At 44.8% G+C, this 21,673-nt stretch overlaps 1 protein-coding gene across 2 annotated transcripts in view; it reads left to right on the top strand.

The window, feature by feature from the left end:
- Nucleotides 1-21,673, top strand: part of LOC135506063 (transcription regulator protein BACH2-like) — a 124,650-nt gene that overhangs the window by 61,656 nt on the left and 41,321 nt on the right. For both annotated transcript variants that reach the window (XM_064925443.1, XM_064925444.1), the window contains exon 2: nt 12,618-12,872. In XM_064925443.1, coding sequence (XP_064781515.1) covers nt 12,630-12,872 — 243 coding nt within the window. In that variant the 5' untranslated portion in view covers nt 12,618-12,629. The remainder of the gene's footprint in view (nt 1-12,617; nt 12,873-21,673) is intronic.

The raw sequence follows: 21,673 nt of genomic DNA on the forward strand, positions 1-21,673 counted from the left end.
GATGCAACTGGGAACATTATTTACATTTGTGTCCATGCGGACCAGATAGCCCAGGTCCACAGGTAACTCAGTGTTTCTATCACGTCACAAGTATGTTACCATATAAGACAGTGTTATGACTCATCCTACTTTCTGACCTACAATGTGGGAAGTCATGATTCATGCAAGCTGCAGCTTAAGCAGAAAGAGGCCTAAAATACTGTGGTATGCCGTCACACACACACTCACACACACACATAGTGATACACACACAAACACATCATACACACACTCACATATGCACAGATGTACTCAGTACTCAACAACAGATAGCGAGACAATAAAGTTACCCGAGTGAGAAGGAGAGTTACAGAATGACTGGCCCAGTTGAGAAATCCATCTGAGGTAATATGAGCACGTTTGTCTATATTGTGTTTCCAGGCATGAGCTACATAAGGTGCATTTCTGTCAGGAAGTGGTTTTCTGTGTTGTTATTTGTTGGCAAGCCACATAGTTGTCTCAGCACTGTCGTAAAGTAGATTCTGCGATTAAAGCAATTTAAAGCTGAGTGATCGATCCAACCTCATTACATCTTGGTCTAAATGAGAGACTGCTTCAAAACATCTTGTTAGTTGTTACTGCTTGCGTTGACACACTCATTTGACTAAAGCCCTGTGCGATGGAATTAATGAGCTCTGATTTGATTCTCCATCATCATTAGAATGAATTTGATACTCTCAAGGAGAGTCATTTTTCTCTGTAGGTAACACCATTAATTATAATCCACATAATAATTTACATTTCCTGTTGCTGCACAATTATTTTCCTGCTGTAGCAAACTGGCTCAAATTAAGATCCTACATCTGCATACAGTACGATGTATGCTTCATTTCAATCAGCAGTTAATGATGACTGATGAGTGAGGTCTCTGTGATGTGGAGCATATGGAATAACTACTCTGCAACATACATGTGTAAGGAGCACAACAGCCTGCATGACCACCCTCATGTTTCACAGCAATACGTCAGCATTTTAACCTACTTTAATCTGGCTAACCGTTGCCATTGATCATTTAAACAGACTATACTATTGTACTTTTCACTAATTGTTTTCTCTTAGATGGTGAATCCCTATGGTGTTCTTAGTATTGATTCACATGCTGAAGCCCTCTAACTGCCTCTATAAGACATTAACTACCTTAGTTGTTAACAAGTTGAATTGGACAGATCTCTTAATGGTGTTACTAAACAAGTCCCCCAGTGCTACGGCAGTGTGCAAAATCAGATGAGATCTCCTCCTCTCTCTCCTCCTTCCCTCTCTCTTCTTTCTTCCCTCCTTCCCAACCACCAGAAACAGAGCGGATCCCATTCCTCTTTGGCCAGCAGGCAAGAGCTCGAGCGTTGGCTCTGCAATAGTGATGGGCATTCCGAGTCTTTCAGGGAGCTGGCTTATTTGGCTAAATTACCTAAAGCTGCAATATGTAACTTTTTGGGCGAACCGACCAAATTCACATAGAAATGTAAGTTATAGATCTGTCATTCTCATTGAAAGCAGGTCTAAGAAATGGTAGATCTGTTCAATGTTGGCTATTTCTATGCTTCTCTCTCAAGTTTCATTTTTGCATCTTTTACTTTTGGGTTTGTACACCAGCTTCAAACAGCTGAAAATACAATATTTTGGATTATGGAAAATGTATTTCACACCTGTTTAGATGGTACAATGATTTTCTTCAGTATAGTTGCTTGTTTTGTCACATAAACTGAAATTAGACAAACTATTACAATTTTAGCAACCAGGAAATGAAGGAGCAATTTTTGCATAATGCATCTTTAAAAATCATCCAAGAACCATGGAAAAATTGCAAATCTCCAATGTAAAGCCCAAAAGGTAGGCTTCCATTGTCAGATCATGAAATGCTCATTTACAGTTGAAGTCGGAAGGACCTTGTGAAGATGCTGGAGGAAACAGGTACAAAAGTATCTATATCCACAGTAAAAAACTAGTCCTATATCGACAAAACTTGAAAGACCGCGAAGCAAGGAAGAAGCCACTGCTCCAAAACCGCCATAAAAAAGCCAGACTACGGTTTGCAACTGCACATGGGGGCAAAGATCATACTTGTTGGAGAAATGTCCTCTGGTCTGATGAAACAAAAATAGAACAGTTTGGCCATAATGACCATCGTTATGATTGGAGGAAAAAGGGGGATGCTTGCAAGCCGAAGAACACCATCCCAACCGTGAAGCACGGGGATGGCAGCATCATGTTGTGGGGGTGCTTTGCTGCAGGAGGGACTGGTGCACTTCACAAAATAGATGGCATCATGAGAAGGAAAATTATGTGGATATATTGAAGCAACATCTCAAGACATCAGTCAGGAAGATAAAGCTTAGAGAGTAACACTGTGTACCTGTCACGGCCTAACCTTAGAGAGCCTTTTTATGTCTCATTTTGGTTTAGTCAGGGTGTGATTTGGGGTGGGTATTCTATGTTCTTTAGTTCTATTATTTGTATTTCTATGTTTTGGCTGGGTAGGGTTCTCAATCAGGGACAGCTGTCTATCGTTGTCTCTGATTGAGAACCATACTTAGGTAGCCCTTTTTCCCACCTGTCTTTGTGGGAAGTTAACTTTGTTTGTGGCACATAGCCCTTTAGCTTCACAGTTGTTTTGGTTTGTTTATTGTTTTTGTCGGCGTCATATAAATAAAGGAATATGTACGCCCACCACTCTGCACCTTGATCCTCTTCTTTCAATGGCCGTGACTGTATCACACCTGCCCTAACCAGGTCTGAGTTACACTGTGTACCACACCTGCCCTAACCAGGTCTGAGTAACACTGTAGGTCACACATACCATAACCAGGTCTGAGTAACACTGTAGGCCACACCTACCATAACCAGGTCTGAGTAACACTGTAGGTCACACCTACCATAACCAGTTCTGAGTAACACTGTAGGTCACACCTACCATAACCAGTTCTGAGTAACACTGTAGGTCACACCTACCATAACCAGGTCTGAGTTACACTGTAGGCCACACCTGTCCTAACCAGGTCTGAGTAACACTGTGTACCACACCTACCATAACCAGGTCTGAGTAACACTGTAGGTCACACCTACCATAACCAGTTCTGAGTAACACTGTAGGTCACACCTACCATAACCAGGTCTGAGTTACACTGTAGGCCACACCTGTCCTAACCAGGTCTGAGTTACACTGTAGGCCACACCTACCAAAACCAGTTCTGAGTTACACTGTGTACCACACCTGTCCTAACCAGGTCTGAGTAACACTGTGTACCACACCTACCATAACCAGGTCTGAGTTACACTGTAGGCCACACCTGTCCTAACCAGGTCTGAGTAACACTGTGTACCACACCTACCATAACCAGGTCTGAGTTACACTGTAGGCCACACCTACCATAACCAGGTCTGAGTTACACTGTAGGCCACACCTGTCCTAACCAGGTCTGAGTAACACTGTGTACCACACCTACCATAACCAGGTCTGAGTTACACTGTAGGCCACAACTACCATAACCTGGTCTGAGTAACACTGTAGGTCACACCTACCATAGCCAGGTCTGAGTAACACTGTGTACCACACCTACCATAACCAGGTCTGAGTAACACTGTGTACCACACCTGCCTTAAACAGGTCTGAGTAACACTGTGTACCACACCTACCATAACCAGTTCTGAGTAACACTGTGTACCACACCTACCATAACCTGGTCTGAGTAACACTGTAGGTCACACCTACCATAACCAGGTCTGAGTAACACTGTGTACCACACCTACCATAACTAGGTCTGAGTAACACTGTGTACCACACCTACCATAACCAGGTCTGAGTAACACTGTAGGTCACACCTACCATGACCAGGTCTGAGTAACACTGTGTACCACACCTACCATAACCTGGTCTGAGTAACACTGTGTACCACACCTACCATAACCAGGTCTGAGTAACACTGTAGGTCACACCTACCATAACCAGGTCTGAGTAACACTGTGTACCACACCTACCATAACCTGGTCTGAGTAACACTGTGTACCACACCTACCATAACCAGGTCTGAGTAACACTGTGTACCACACCTACCATAACCAGGTCTGAGTAACACTGTAGGTCACACCTACCATAACCAGGTCTGAGTAACACTGTGTACCACACCTACCATAACCAGGTCTGAGTAACACTGTGTACCACACCTACCATAACCAGGTCTGAGTAACACTGTGTACCACACCTACCATAACCAGGTCTGAGTAACACTGTGTACCACACCTACCATAACCAGGTCTGAGTAACACTGTGTACCACACCTACCATAACCAGGTCTGAGTAACACTGTGTACCACACCTACCATAACCAGGTCTGAGTAACACTGTGTACCACACCTACCATAACCAGGTCTGAGTAACACTGTGTACCACACCTACCAAAACCAGGTCTGAGTAACACTGTGAACCACACCTACCAAAACCAGGTCTGAGTAACACTGTGTACCACACCTACCAAAACCAGGTCTGAGTAACACTGTGTACCACACCTACCATAACCAGGTCTGAGTAACACTGTGTACCACACCTACCATAACCAGGTCTGAGTAACACTGTGTACCACACCTACCATAACCAGGTCTGAGTAACACTGTGTACCACACCTACCATAACCAGGTCTGAGTAACACTGTGTACCACACCTACCATAACCAGGTCTGAGTAACACTGTGTACCACACCTACCAAAACCAGGTCTGAGTAACACTGTGTACCACACCTACCATAACCAGGTCTGAGTAACACTGTGTACCACACCTACCATAACCAGGTCTGAGTAACACTGTGTACCACACCTACCATAACCAGGTCTGAGTAACACTGTGTACCACACCTGCCTTAAACAGGAAAACAGGATCTACTCGTTTCAGGCTCTCATCCATTGAAAAGCAACGATACATTTTCATGTGTGAACATGGCACACTCCCGGCATCTAACTGAATCCCTTACATTAATATTTAAAGTGCTGGCAGCCTACTGGTCGAAAGATAATAATTTGCTGTTTTTCTCTTGCTTGGGATCGAGGCGTAGTGACATAATATTGATCTCTATCCGGGTGAAAAGGCTCTGGGTACATTTGTTGATTGAGTTGGGCTTTAATGAACACCGGCATAGCCTGACTTGTCTCTGTGTCTGTCTGACACCTCAGCAACCCTTCTCTGTGGCCTGAGGAGTCCCATTTCCTTATTTTTATTTCAGCATATTGGATGACTGCCCCTGGATGACTGGCGATATGTTTAGGCTACTACATGATACTTTAATTCTCCCTATACCCATCATGAGGTTTGCTACAACCTAGTCTATGAATTAATGTATACAACGTCGGTGCACATAGGTCGAGAGCAAAATTTGAGGTGACAGACACATACACATAGACAGTGACACATTCAATACAGCTTTGCACACTCTTGCCTGCATCTAACTGATCTAGGTGTAATCATCTGTCCAGCAGTTGCAAACATAAGTTTCTATTGGACAAATTAGGTATGTTTATCCCTGTTTCGTTCTGTTTGCTTCCGTTTAAGAAACGTTTTTCAACGGAATCGGCTGAATGAATACACACCTGATCAAGCGTAAACACAGTTCACTTTCATAGCAGCCATATTGTATTCCTTCTAACATCTATGCGCTCCTCCTTTCACATTTCCCTTTGCTTGTGGACTTCAATGCACAACACATCAGCTGTCTGCGACCAGGTGAAAAAACCTTTCCAAGCCAAACCATATCATAACCGCTAACCGCTACACATAGCCTACATTGTTGTCATCATATTAGATAAAGTAACGTCATAGTCAACATAGCTAACAGAACTAACGTGTTAGTAAACCCACTCAAATCATGCAGTACAGTGTACAGTCAGTAAGCAGTTTAGCAGTTTTACAGGCATGTTCCGGTGGCAATAAATTAGTCAAACTAAAAGCTTAACTTGACTTGGAAAAGTTCCAGTGTTGGATAGTCATATTGTAGCCAGCGAGCTAACATAGCATCTGTTTGAGCCAGTTGTTTGAGTAGGCTAAAGTAGATAGCTGCATTTTGCTAGCTAAGTAAGTGAAACTGGAAAAAAATGATGAAATATAGTTATCTCCCTCTCTCTTGCTTCTCCTTAATTTTTGAAGAACATTAATTTGTTCAAAACTATTGTCTTTCTCTCTCTTTGAGTCAACTACTCACCACATTGTATGCACTGCAGTGCTAGCTAGCTGTAGATTTCAGTACTAGATTCATTGGTCCTCTGATTGTGTAGAAAACACGTCAGTTCATGCTGCAAGAGCTCTGACAGGTTGGAGTACATCCTCCAGAAGTTGTCATAATTACTGTTTAAGTCTTTAGAAGGGGAGAGAACCATGAACCTCCTAGGTTTTGTATTGAAGCCAATGTACCAAGAGGAGGACAGAAGCTAGCTGTCCTCCGTCTACACAATGGTGCTACCCTACAGAGTGCTGTTGAGGCTACTGTAGACCTCCATTGGAAAACAGTGTGTTTTAATCAATTATTTGGTTACATTAATATATTTAGTATAGTTTTATCTAAAAAGGATTTTTTTTTTCAAATGTTTCACTAATAAAAAAAATGATATTCACGGAGGAGGATGGTCCTCCCATTCCTCCTCTGAGGAGCCCCCACTGTTCAATACATACAGTACATAACCAAAAGACACCTGGTCGTCGAACATCTTATTCCAAAATCATGGGAATTAATGTTGGTCCCACCTTTGCTGCTATAACAGCCTCCACTCTTCTGGGAAGGCTTTCCACTAGATGTTGGAATGTTGCTACAGTATAACAGCCTCCACTACTCTGGGAAGGCTTTCCACTAGATGTTGGAATGTTGCTGCGGGGACTTGCTTCCGTTCAGCCACAAGAACATTAGTGAGGTCGGGCACTGATGTTGGGCGATTTGGCCTGGCTCGAAGTCGGTGCTCCAATTAATCCGAAAGGTGTTCGATGGGGTTGAGGTCAGGGCTCTGTGCAGGCCAGTCAAGTTCTACCACAACGATCCCGACATGTTGTGACCTCTATTACTTAATGCATCATAGATTCAGTGTAAACTCTCTTGTGTAAATTATCCTACAATATAATTTCATGAGTAAAAATTTTTATTAATATTGCCGACTATCAATGACACCTATGTGCTCACTTAAACTACTGTCTGTTATTTAATATCTAATCAAATGTATTTATAAAGCTCTTTTTACATCAGCAGATGTCATTAATGTGCTTATACAGAAACATTGCCTAAAAACCCAAATAGCAAGCAGATGAATACCAATATACCTTTGTATTATTGATTTCTGTATTAGGGAAACACATCTGTAACAGATGCCGTCACCAACTTAACAGCTCTCTACCCAGCCCTCTCAGGTGTCTGTCTGTCTGCGCCTCTCAGTGATTTGGTTTCATTAATCTACTACAATTAACTTACCTAAATCCCCACACCAAAACCCTTAACAGGCTGAGGAAATAATGACCTTGGTGGCCAAGAGAACACGGACTACATGGATTACTATGTTGTTGTTTTCATTCCAATACATGACTTGAAACAGTTGAACAATTACACACGGAGTCCTCCAGGTGGTTGAATAAGCAGAATTCTCTAATGTCCTTTGGGAGGGAGAGATCTGCAAGAAGAGAAGCATGCAGGAGCCTGAGACCATTGAGATGAGGATGGGAATAGTCATCTGGGTTGACTTTCATGTTGAAGTGAGTGTAGGGCTCTGCTCCCTCATTTTAGAGAAAGTACAAAGATGAATGTAGGCATTTATAGGAACATACAGCAGGCAATGGGGCCCACACATGTTTGTCTTTCCGTCTTTTTGTCTGTCAGTCATAGGATGGGCAATGTTTATGGTATATTGGCAGGGGTTATCTATTTCCCCCAGGCAGACATTTTTTCAATTAGTAGTTTTATCACCTTTAAAGCCATATTTGACATTGACTGCCTTAGCTGCCTGTTTGACATTACCTCCCCAAGCACATTTGTTATCGCTAGCTACTTAATTTGGTAATTTACAATTAAAGTCATGCTCATCCTCGGAGTAGTTACAGACATCTGGCATCAGGCCTCCTGTCCTACCGGTACACACTGTCGTCAGTAACGCAATGTTCTCTCCCATTACTCGTAGTCTTGCTAGTATTCAATACATACTGCTCAGGTGACTTGGTGTGCGTCCCAAATGGCACCCTATGCGCCCTGATCAAAAGTGGTCAAAAGTAGTGTACTATTATGGGAATAGGGTGCCATTTGGGACACAAACCTAATAGTATTACAGCAGCAGACATGGCTTGTTTACTTCCAGCAAATGCCATCATAGAGAGAGAGAGTGATTCAGATTTTCTGATTAGAAACTATGTTAGAATTAAAGTCATACACATCCTCAGAGTAGTTACAGACATCTGGCAAGAGAACAGTCTCTAATTTTCAATTGTGTTGTCTGTTAAGATACCTCACATCATCCTGTACTGTGAAAATGGCTGTAGAGAGAAAGGCGTGTATGTCTGAAGAGGAGTGCTTTGTCATGGCATCCGGGTGTACATGTGGGAAGGGGGTTTGGTCCCTGGTAGATGATGCCCTGTTTCTGAGTTATGTGATCTTTCTGCTGTCATCAGTGTGGCGCGTTTGGCTTTGTTTTGTTCTGCACTGAGGGAGAGGGAGAGGGAGAGGGAGAGGGAGAGGGAGAGAAAGGGAGATGGAGAGGGAGAGAGGGAGAGAGAGGGAGAGAGGGAGAGAGGGAGAGAGGGAGATGGGAGAGGAGAGAGAGAGAGAGAGAGAGAGAGAGAGAGAGAGAGAGAGAGAGAGAGAGAGAGAGAGAGAAACCAGGTGCTGTTGGTAAGGAGCCCCTTATTCTCCCCTCTGCTCCTCCTTCTCTTCACGTCAATCCCCTCTCTGCACATGCCTCAGAGAGAGGAGAGGACACGTCACAGAGCCCATCATGATGCTCTTACTCCCCCTCTCCTCCAGGGCCCTCTAAGCCGAAACGCATCATAATGCCATGTTGTAGGTGACTGAAACCATCCACTGTTTTGTCTGCGTGTGTGCATGAGTAACCCCACTGACCCCATTAACCCCACTGAGCCTGTGAGAGGGGAGGGGAGGTGACTGGGTTTTACTGGCTAGGCTATAACCTTTCAGCTGGTGGTCTACTATACATAGTGACTAAGCAGCAGTCAGTTGAATGGACTGAGGAAAGGCTTTTACAGTCAAGGTGCAGACGGTCCACATACAGACCACGAGTCCATTCATACAGTGCATGCAGGTGACAGCTAACTGCAATCCTAAAGGCCTCTGCAGTGAATGTATTGCCAGTGGCTGGTGGATGGTGACAGTATGGGTCTTTGATGGTAGTAGTTCCTTTGTTTACTGTACAGTATAGACACATTGTATTAGCACATTGAACTCATATAAGCTGTGTGTGTGTGTGTGTGTGTGTGTGTGTGTGTGTGTGTGTGTGTGTGTGTGTGTGTGTGTGTGTGTGTGTGTGTGTGTGTGTGTGTGTGTGTGTGTGTGTGTGTGTGTGTGTGTGTGTGTGCGTGCGTGCGTGCGTGCGTGTGTGTGTGTGTGCGTGCGTACGTACGCTTGTATGCATGTCTTTGTTTATATACTGTATAATATTACAACCATGATGTGTAAAGAGCTGAGAACTGACTCCTCTCCAGCCACATTAGTGTTAATCAGTGTTGGTGCTTCAGGAGAATAGAGCTGTGGCTAGGCCTAGAGTCAGCTCTGTTGATGGGTTTGTCGGAAATGTATCACCACACTACTGCGCTTTTGATCTGTACAGGAGTGTTAGTCACAAAGCAGGTTAGCTGCATCAGTGAAAAGAGCTGCGTTAGAGACAAAATGAACTTTGAAAAAAAAGAGAAAAAAAAAAGAGCTTTGCATCCCTCAGCAATTCTAATCAGAACGCGACCATAACCAGCTATTTTGTGGTGCGTGTGTGTGTATCGTCCCTGTATTTTCCCTTCCCCGCTGCAAAACAGACTTCTGAAATGGAAGCAAGGCGAACGCACATTCCAGGGTTAGAAATAGCATGTTTGGATTGTTATGAACCTTGCAACCACATCTGGAGACATTATTCTTGGAAGACAGGTCATTATCCTGCCAAGCCAACTGAGAAATGTATGGTGGAAATAAAAAAACTCAACAATAATTGGGACCGACCACTCAGACAACCACTGTAAATGTCTGGACAGTGGTTACAAACCGCCCCCTGCATGGCCTCACCAACCCTATCGTACCACAGCAAAACATATGAGGGCCTGCAATGATGGCTGGTATAGTAACAGCAGTGAGATCAAGTTAGGTTTGTTTTTAAACCTGGAGAGGTAAGGGCCAGAACTCTCTCCCTCTTGTAGTTGATGACTACATAGTTTGCGGTGTGTTTTCCGGCCAGTCCACTTCCATTTACAAGACAGGAGTTTCCATTTTCAACAGAGACATTTCCGTTTGCGGGGGGGGAGAATCCTCCATTCTCATCAGTAGTGTCGTAGTCCACTGAGGCGAGGCGGTGTGTTAGAGCTATTTTACTGATGTTATATTCGGCTTTCTGAGTGAGAGCCAGGACTGCTCCAAATGTGGCACAGTGTCTGACAGTCAAGGAAAGCATGGCCTGGCCGGTCACTCCTTATAATGTGACTGATCACCACATGTACACAAAGTTATCTGTGTTCTACGTGTAGAACCAGGAATGAAGTAGGGGTTGACAAGTAAGCAAACCCAGGCATAAAAGAGAGTCAGTTATAGAGTGCCTCCGTATGATTTATCTGCAGAAGGATAACTGAAACATAGTTGAATTCCTATCTATCGCCAGTGGTTGAGCCGAGGGGAAAATTGGCCTGACACTGACTTCGTGGAAATGTGCTGCCAGTTCCCAGAACAGAGCTTCTTATGTGTGTTTTGAAGGAACTATGGAGTCATGCAGCTCTGATTTACTAAGAACAGCAAGCCCTGCGGATGTGAAAACTCATTATGTGATGGAAACAAGTCCGGCAGGCTCTATCTGTGTTTATTACTTGGTTTCTATAGCAATATGATCATTAACAATATTTTTCAGTGGTTTCACCTTTAAAGTGATACTTCAGGATTTTGGCAATGAAGCCCCTTATCTACTTCCCCAAAGTCAGATCAACTCGTGGAAACTTTTTATGTCTCTGCCTGCAGTTCGAAAGAAGTTGCTAACTAGCATTAGCGTGATTTCTGACTTTATTGTAACACACATGCTAGTAGATAACATAGAATGCGCTAACACTAGTTAGCATGAGCTCGCAAAACTACCTCTAACTTCTGTCCTACAGGATGCAGACACATGGAAATGGTATCCATGAGTTCATCTGACTCAGGGGAAGTAGATAAAGGGCTTCATTGCCAATATCCCGTAGTATACCTTTAAGAGTCACTTACTCACTTACTCAATAAAGGCAGAACATTGGTACAAACATGTGTTGTTGTCATAGTGTTGTAAAGCAGTGTTTCCCAACCCTGGTCCTCCAGTGCCCCCAACAGTTTATTGTAGCCCTTGACAAACACACATCATGCAACTCATTGAGGGCTTGATGATTAGTTAACACGTTGAATCAGGTGTGCTTGTCTAGGGTTACAATAAGAATGTGTTTTGTTGGGGGTACTGGAGGACCAGGGTTGGGAAACACTGTTGTGAAGGATCCTTTTTTGCAGAGAGAACCAGTCCTTTTAATTCTCCCTGCACTGTGTGTATGTGGAGCACTGATAAGATGAAATGCTTTTAAATATACATTATTCTTTTCTTCCTTTAGTACAGCCTAAATGACTGTGGGTGGAAGCGCTTGACTGCAAGGACCAAAGCCAAATATCATGTTTCTGAGGGATTAAAGCAACATACACAACTGTATAGACACTGTTTTCCTTTACACAGTTTGTACCAGTGCTGGCGAGGAGGCTCGAGACGAGTTTGTATGACTGGTGTTCATTCTTCTCCTGTTTGAGAGTCTTATTATTCTGTGTTGAGTGACACTCATATAGTCCCTCCCGACCTTCTTAGATTAGGAGCCTGAGGACTTTCTTCTCTGTCTGTCTCTGTGAAAGGATGACACCTTTTAGACAGGGAGTGTGTGTTCGGTTGTGCTACTGTATCAGTGTCCGTGTGCATAGGGTATGCAAACTGTTTTTTGTTTGCGTTATGATGTGTGTGTGTGGGGGGGGGGTTCTGTGTGGGCTGTGTACAGGAACATGAGTCTATGTGGAGGTGTGTGTATGTGGAAGGATGTGTGTTACTGCTTGTGTGTTTGCATGCAGGGGCGTGTATGAGTGGGAATGTGTTAGGTACTTGCGGTTTGAGAGTGTGTATATTTCCTGGTTATAAGGGGTGTTTGAGAGAGTAAAGCTGAGCTGAGGCGGTCTGATCTGGTCATGGTGTATGTATTCAATCATGGGGCTGACTGTGTTTGGGGCTGGTGAAGTATGCTGGGCCGTGGGAGATGAGGAGAGGCCCGCTGATGTCAGCCCTACGGTATGCACTAGCTCACCAACAGGGCCCGCCACATTCATCTGAAAGCTGACCCCCACCCCCCTTCCACCCCGTTGTGCTTCTATTTCCAGGGCGTGAGCGGAATGTCCGTGGATGAGAAGCCTGAAGCCCCCATGTACGTGTATGAGTCGACGGTTCATTGTACCAATATACTCCTGTGCCTGAACGACCAGCGGAAGCAGGATATCCTGTGCGATGTGACTGTCCTGGTGGAGGGAAAGGAGTTCCGTGGCCACCGGGCCGTGCTGGCCGCCTGCTCAGAATACTTCTTGCAGGCTCTGGTGGTACAGGTCGAGAATGACTTGGTCCTCAGCCTACCTGAGGAGGTATGTATCTACTGTATAACAACGGTGCTTAACCCCTATAACACCTACTGTATAACACATAGTATTAAGAACAACATCTTAGTTACCACACCTGGTCAAACACACAGTCAGACATTCACTCCAATCTGGTTCCTTTGACTGTTTCATCGTCAGCCTGTTTTTATCACTATTCACCTCATAACTTCTCAGTCCAATATCAACTCTCTTTTTGCCATGAATGGTGTTTAGATGAATGGTGTCAGGGAGGATATGAGACATCCTAACAGTGTTTTAATTTCATCTGTGAGGTCTTATAACTGACGAGGAGAGAGGGAGATGTGCTACTGTAGCGACGGTGCTAGTGAGACCATGTAGAACCATGATTACCAATTATCACCTCTCCCTCCACTCTCAGCTCTCATCAGCTCCTCAGCTCTCTGTAGCAGGTAGCACTTAACTCTGTGACTGACGCAATCTCCCTCACACAGCCAACACTTCCCCTTCCCAGCACTCCTGTCATTCCAGCCTCACCCTTTCAGAACCCCCCAACCCTCACCACCCATAGATGTGTCATAGTGATAACAATTCTCCACTGACATATTGATGTCACACACTCACACATCACATACACACACTTGTCCCGCAAAACTGGGGCACAAACCACATGTGAAGGAGCTGCGTGGTCCAGAGCTGTGTGAGGTTGGAGCTAGCATGCATTAATAATGTAATGCCTGTCCAAAGACTTCGATAGCTAGAAAATAAGTCACTATCACTCCATCTCTGTGGAAATCTCCCCTGAAAGATCCATTTGTTCCTGTCTTATGTAAAATTAGCATTGTGTGTTGAGTGAGTTACTATGGGTTATTCCTGGGAATGGCTCTGTGACTATTCTCAGTTAAACCAGAACTAAAGTCTTGAGTAATTGGTCAGATGCTCGATTACGTTCTGGGTCCATATGTGTATAAAGAAGAGATAGAACACGGATTCGGAACCAGAATAGAGAGCTCCATTCTCCCTCTTTGCAAGTTATAGGAAAGTCTATGGGCCAAATTTTCCCTCCCCTTTCGAAATTCTAAAGACGCTTAAACCTGCGAAATTGTGATTTGTACAATTTACCGGAACTAACGCTGCTTCGGTATCTTACCCATCCTGTTGTATCATGACAGATCTACGGCACCATTTATGTTTACGTAGTCTGTCCATGAGAGATTACTCTGTGACACTCCAAAGCAGGATCCCTTTCATTCACTCTTTCTGCATTATGCATAATGCATGAGAGGTTGTGTGTTTCAGGTGTGGAAAGTGTCATGTTTCTTTAAAATAACTGTCCTGTGTTTCCAGATTTCTATGAAATTTGACCTATAATTCATTATAGTATGAGTTAAATCGTTTTCCTTCCAACTTTTTTTATTACGTATCTTAAAAAGCAGCTTTTCTGTGTTGGAATGGTGTGGGCATTCCCCAACTAGAGAATGGTGTGGGCATTCCCCAACTAGAGAATGTTGTGGGCATTCCCCAACTAGAGAATGGTGTGGGCATTCCCCAACTAGAGAATGGTGTGGGCATTCCCCAACTAGAGAATGGTGTGGACATTCCCCAACTAGAGAATGGTGTGGGCATTCCCCAACTCGAGAATGGTGTGGGCATTCCCCAACTAGAGAATGGTGTGGCCATTCCCCAACTCGAGAATGGTGTGGGCATTCCCCAACTAGAGAATGGTGTGGGCATTCCCCAACTAGAGAATGGTGTGGACATTCCCCAACTAGAGAATGGTGTGGGCATTCCCCAACTAGAGAATGGTGTGGGCATTCCCCAACTAGAGAATGGTGTGGGCATTCCCCAACTAGAGAATGGTGTGGGCATTCCCCAACTAGAGAATGGTGTGGGCATTCCCCAACTAGAGAATGGTGTGGGCATTCCCCAACTAGAGAATGGTGTGGACATTCCCCAACTAGAGAATGGTGTGGACATTCCCCAACTAGAGAATGGTGTGGACATTCCCCAACTAGAGAATGGTGTGGGCATTCCCCAACTAGAGAATGGTGTGGACATTCCCCAACTAGAGAATGGTGTGGACATTCCCCAACTAGAGAATGGTGTGGACATTCCCCAACTAGAGAATGGTGTAGGTATTCCCCAACTAGAGAATGGTGTGGGCATTCCCCAACTAGAGAATGGTGTGGGCATTCCCCAACTATAGAATGGTGTGGACATTCCCCAACTAGAGAATGGTGTGGGCATTCCCCAACTAGAGAATGGTGTGGACATTCCCCAACTAGAGAATGGTGTGGACATTCCCCAACTAGAGAATGGTGTGGGCATTCCCCAACTAGAGAATGGTGTGGACATTCCCCAACTAGAGAATGGTGTGGGCATTCCCCAACTAGAGAATGGTGTGGGCATTCCCCAACTAGAGAATAGTGTGGACATTCCCCAACTAGAGAATGGTGTGGGCATTCCCCAACTAGAGAATGGTGTGGACAAACAACATTATTTGGGTATGAGTTAACAGAATATTAACTTTTAACATTCTTGTCCCTAAATAAACATTATATTGAGTAAGTAGGGACATATATTAGATTTACTGTATAAACTGGGTTGTGAGGTGGTTATTAAATAGCTCCGTCTAAGAGACAGGTTGATGATGATGATGATGATGATGATGATGATGATAAGTCTGTCCTTTGGTGGGATGATAACTGTGTCCCAAATGGCCTATTTCCTTTATAGTGCACTACTTTTGATCAGGACCCATAGGGCTCTAGTCAAAAGCAAGGGTTGGAACCAACATTTTTTCCAATCGTTTCATTCTGAACAGAAGCGCTATTTTTGTTGTTGTTCCGTTCCACTGTTCTGGCCAGTAAAATACAGTTCTGAACCAGTTGAAACCCAAAAAATATCGCTCCTTTCTGTTCCTTTTTTACCCTGTGAAATCAGCGTTTTTATACATTTAACTAATTAAATTACTTCACCAATCATTGTGGATAGAGCAAACGAGCTAGTTGTTTACATGCATGATGGAAAGACAAGTGTAGCTTATGGTACAAGATGTGACTGAAATGTTGCTGGTGGGGAGAGAGCGAGAGAGGGTTGAGGAGGAGGCTTGAAGTGCTGTGCATCTTGTTATGACATGCATTATCTGAATTAGGTCCACAGAATTATACCTAGAAGGAGTGGCTTCTATGGAGGAACTTTGAATGTCCTTTCAGCTAGCTATCTATGAAAAGTTTATGTGCAGAACAGCAACAGAATTAGAAACACGTCATACCTTTTGTAGTTAATAAATCCAATGTGAAATGTGATATAGTATCCTTAACTAGCATAGAAAAAAATGTATCCATTCTTCTCTAGCTAATTACAAATCTCTCCCTAGCTTCTGAATCATGATTGTAATATCAGCCTATGATAATATCAGTACACTAGCCTATGGTAATGTCAGGACGGTAGCCTAGGCTATGATGCTTATTTTCAATGACAGCCTAGGAACAGTGGGTTAACTGCCTGTTTAGGGGCAGAACGACATTTGTACCTTGTCAGCTCGGGGATTTGAACTTGCAACCTTCTCAAATCAAATCAAATCAAATTAAATTTTATTTGTCACATACACATGGTTAGCAGATGTTAATGCGAGTGTAGCGAAATGCTTGTGCTTCTAGTTCCGACAATGCAGTAATAACCAACAAGTAATCCAACTAACAATTCCTAAACTACTGTCTTATACACAGTGTAAGGGGATAAAGAATATGTACATAAGGATATATGAATGAGTGATGGTACAGAGCAGCATAGGCAAGATACAGTAGATGGTATCGAGTACAGTATATACATATGAGATGAGTATGTAAACAAAGTGGCATAGTTAAAGTGGCTAGTGATACATTTATTACATAAGGATGCAGTCGATGATATAGAGTACAGTATATATGTATGCATATGAGATGAATAATGTAGGGTAAGTAACATTATATAAGGTAGCATTGTTTAAAGTGGCTAGTGATATATTTACATCATTTCCCATCAATTCCCATTATTAAAGTGGCTGGAGTTGAGTCAGTGTCAGTGTGTTAGTGGTGGCTGTTTAACAGTCTGATGGCCTTGAGATAGAAGCTGTTTTTCAGTCTCTCGGTCCCAGCTTTGATGCACCTGTACTGACCTCGCCTTCTGGATGATAGCGGGGTGAACAGGCAGTGGCTCGGGTGGTTGATGTCCTTGATGATCTTTATGGCCTTCCTGTAACATCGGGTGGTGTAGGTGTCCTGGAGGGCAGGTAGTTTGCCCCCGGTGATGCGTTGTGCAGACCTCACTACCCTCTGGAGAGCCTTACGGTTGAGGGCGGAGCAGTTGCCGTACCAGGCGGTGATACAGCCCGCCAGGATGCTCTCGATTGTGCATCTGTAGAAGTTTGTGAGTGCTTTTGGTGACAAGCCGAATTTCTTCAGCCTCCTGAGGTTGAAGAGGCGCTGCTGCGCCTTCTTCACAATGCTGTCTGTGTGAGTGGACCTATTCAGTTTGTCTGTGATGTGTATGCCGAGGAACTTAAAACTTGCTACTCTCTCCACTACTGTTCCATCGATGTGGATAGGGGGGTGTTCCCTCTGCTGTTTCCTGAAGTCCACAATCATCTCCTTAGTTTTGTTGACGTTGAGTGTGAGGTTATTTTCCTGACACCACACTCCGAGGGCCCTCACCTCTTCCCTGTAGGCCGTCTCGTCGTTGTTGGTAATCAAGCCTACCACTGTTGTGTCGTCCGCAAACTTGATGATTGAGTTGGAGGCGTGCGTGGCCACGCAGTCGTGGGTGAACAGGGAGTACAGGAGAGGGCTCAGAACGCACCCTTGTGGGGCCCCATCGTTGAGGATCAGCGGGGAGGAGATGTTGTTACATTTACATTTTACATTTAAGTCATTTAGCATACGCTCTTATCCAGAGGTGGATGAACGCAGTGCCCTTGTTTGGGTGTAGGGCCTGATCAGAGCCTGGAGGTACTGCGGTGCCGTTCCCCTCACAGCTCCGTAGGCAAGCACCATGGTCTTGTAGCGGATGCGAGCTTCAACTGGAAGCCAGTGGAGAGAGCGGAGGAGCGGGGTGACGTGAGAGAACTTGGGAAGGTTGAACACCAGACGGGCTGCGGCGTTCTGGATGAGTTGTAGGGGTTTAATGGCACAGGCAGGGAGCCCAGCCAACAGCGAGTTGCAGTAATCCAGACGGGAGATGACAAGTGCCTGGATTAGGACCTGCGCCGCTTTGTTACCTACCCTCACCACCTGGGGGCGGCCCATCAGGAAGTCCAGTACCCAGTTGCACAGGGCGGGGTCGAGACCCAGGTTCTCGAGCTTAATGACGAGCTTGGAGGATACTATGGTGTTGAATGCCAAGCTGTAGTCGATGAACAGCATTCTCACATAGGTATTCCTCTTGTCCAGATGGGTTAGGGCAGTATGCAGTGTGGTTGAGATTGCATCGTCTGTGGACCTATTTGGGCGGTAAGCAAATTGGAGTGGGTCTAGGGTGTCAGGTAGGGTGGAGGTGATATGGTCCTTGACTAGTCTCTCAAAGCACTTCATGATGACGGAAGTGAGTGATACGGGGCGGTAGTCATTTAGCTCAGTTACCTTAGCTTTCTTGGGAACAGGAACAATGGTGGCCCTCTTGAAGCATGTGGGAACAGCAGACTGGTATAGGGATTGATTGAATTTGTCCGTAAACACACCAGCCAGCTGGTCTGCGTATGCTCTGAGGGCGCGGCTGGGGATGCCGTCTGGGCCTGCAGCCTTGCGAGGGTTAACACGTTTAAATGTTTTACTCACCTCGGCTGCAGTGAAGGAGAGACCGCATGTTTCCGTTGCAGGCCGTGTCAGTGGCACTGTATTGTCCTCAAAGCGGGCAAAAAAGTTATTTAGTCTGCCTGGGAGCAAGACATCCTGGTCCGTGACTGGGCTGGATTTCTTCCTGTAGTCCGTGATTGACTGTAGACCCTGCCACATGTCTCTTGTGTCTGAGCCGTTGAATTGAGATTCTACTTTGTCACTGTACTGACGCTTAGCTTGTTTGATAGCCTTACGGAGGGAATAGCTGCACTGTTTGTATTCAGTCATGTTACCAGACACCTTGCCCTGATTAAAAGCAGTGGTTCGCGCTTTCAGTTTCACACGAATGCTGCCATCAATCCACGGTTACTGGTTAGGGAATGTTTTAATCGTTGCTATGGGAACGACATCTTCAACGCACGTTCTAATGAACTCGCACACCGAATCAGCGTATTCGTCAATGTTGTTATCTGACGCAATACGAAACATGTCCCAGTCCACGTGATGGAAGCAGTCTTGGAGTGTGGAGTCAGCTTGGTCGGACCAGCGTTGGACAGACCTCAGCGTGGGAGCTTCTTGTTTTAGTTTTTGTCTGTAGGCAGGTATCAGCAAAATGGAGTCGTGGTCAGCTTTTCCGAAAGGGGGGCGGGGCAGGGCCTTATATGCGTCGCGGAAGTTAGAGTAACAGTGATCCAAGGTTTTTCCACCCCTGGTTGCGCAATCGATATGCTGATAAAATTAAGGGAGTCTTGTTGTCAGATTAGCCTTGTTAAAATCCCCAGCAACAATGAATGCAGCCTCTGGATAAATGGTTTCCAGTTTGCAAAGAGTTAAATAAAGTTCGTTCAGAGCCATCGATGTGTCTGCTTGGGGGGGATATATACGGCTGTGATTATAATCGAAGAGAATTCTCTTGGTAGATAATGCGGTCTACATTTGATTGTGAGGAATTCTAAATCAGGTGAACAGAAAGATTTGAGTTCCTGTATGTTTCTTTCATCGCACCACGCCTCGTTAGCCATAAGGCATACGCCACCACCCCTCTTCAGAAAGGTGTTTGTTTCTGTCGGTGCGATGCGTGGAGAAACCCGTTGGCTGCACCGCATCGGCTAGCGTCTCTCCAGTGAGCCATGTTTCCGTGAGCCATGTTTCCATGTTTCCGAGCACAGAACGTTACAGTCTCTGATGTCCCTCTGGAATGCTACCCTTGCTCGGATTTCATCAACCTTGTTGTCAAGAGACTGGACATTGGCAAGAAGAATGCTAGGGAGTGGTGCACGGTGTGCCCGTCTCCGGAGTCTGACCAGAAGACCGCCTCGTTTCCCTCTTTTTCGGAGTCGTTTTTTTGGGTCGCTGCATGCGATCCATTCCGTTGTCCTGTTTGTAAGGCAGAACACAGGATCCGCGTCGCGAAAAACATATTCTTGGTCGTACTGATGGTGAGTTGACGCTGATCTTATATACAGTAGTTCTTCTCGACTGTATGTAATGAAACCTAAGATGACCTGGGGTACTAATGTAAGAAATAACACGTAAAAAAACAAAAAACTGCATAGTTTCCTAGGAACGCGAAGCGAGGCGGCCATCTCTGTCGGCGCCGGAAGTAGAGTAAGTTACTAGTCCAACGCTCTAACCACTAGGCTACCCTGCCGCCCCTATGGTAATGTCAGGACAGTAGCCTAGGCTAATGTCAGAACGGTAGCCTATGGTAATGTCAAGATGGTAGCCTATGGTAATGTCAGGATGGTAGCCTATGGTAGTGTCAGTACAGTTGCCTATGGGAATGTCAAGACGGTAGCCTATGGTAATGTCAGGACAGTAGCCTATGGTAATGTCAGGATGGTAGCCTATGGTAATGTCAGTACAGTTGCCTATGGGAATGTCAAGACGGTAGCAGATGGTAATGTCAGTACAGTAGCCTATGTGAATGTCAGGATGGTAGCCTATGGTAATGTCAGGACAGTAGCCTATGGTAATGTCAGGATGGTAGCCTATGGTAATGTCAATACAGTTGCCTATGGGAATGTCAAGACGGTAGCCTATGGTAATGTCAGTACAATAGCCTATGTGAATGTCAGGACAGTAGCCTATGGTAATGTCAATGCAGTTGGCTATGGGAATGTCAAGACGGTAGCCTATGGTAATGTCAATACAGTTGCCTATGGTAATGTCTGGACGGTAGCCTATGGTAATGTCAGTACAGTTGCATATGGGAATGTCAAGACGGTAGCCTATGGTAATGTCAAGACGGTAGCCTATGGTTATGTCAATACAGTTGCCTATGGTAATGTCAGTACAGTAGCATATGGGAATGTCAAGACGGTAGCCTATGGGAATGTCAAGACGGTAGCCTATGGTAATGTCAGGACAGTAGCCTATGGTAATGTCGGTACAGTTGCCTATGGGAATGTCAAGACGGTAGCCTATGGGAATGTCAGTACAGTAGCCTATGGTAATGTCAGGACAGTAGCCTATGGTAATGTCAGGACAGTAGCCTATGATAATGTCAGTACAGTAGCCTATGGTAATGTCAATACAGTTGCCTATGGGAATGTCAAGACGGTAGCCTATGGTAATGTCAGTACAGTAGCCTATGTGAATGTCAGGACAGTAGCCTATGGTAATGTCAGGACAGTAGCCTATGGTAATGTCAGGACAGTAGCCTATGGTAATGTCAGGACAGTAGCCTATGATAATGTCAGTACAGTAGCCTATGGTCATGTCAATACAGTTGCCTATGGTAATGTCCGGAAAGTAGCCTATGGGAATGTCAGTACAGTAGCCTATGGTAATGTCAGGACAGTAGCCTATGGTAATGTCAGGACAGTAGCCTATGATAATGTCAGTACAGTAGCCTATGGTAATGTCAATACAGTTGCCTATGGTAATGTCAGGAAAGTAGCCTATGGGAATGTCAGTACAGTAGCCTATGGTAATGTCAGGAAAGTAGCCTATGGGAATGTCAGTACAGTAGCCTATGGTAATGTCAGGACAGTAGCCTATGGGAATGTCAGT

The sequence above is a fragment of the Oncorhynchus masou genome, chromosome 19 (assembly GCF_036934945.1).
Source record: "Oncorhynchus masou masou isolate Uvic2021 chromosome 19, UVic_Omas_1.1, whole genome shotgun sequence".
In the NCBI taxonomy this organism is placed as follows: Eukaryota; Metazoa; Chordata; class Actinopteri; order Salmoniformes; family Salmonidae; genus Oncorhynchus; species Oncorhynchus masou.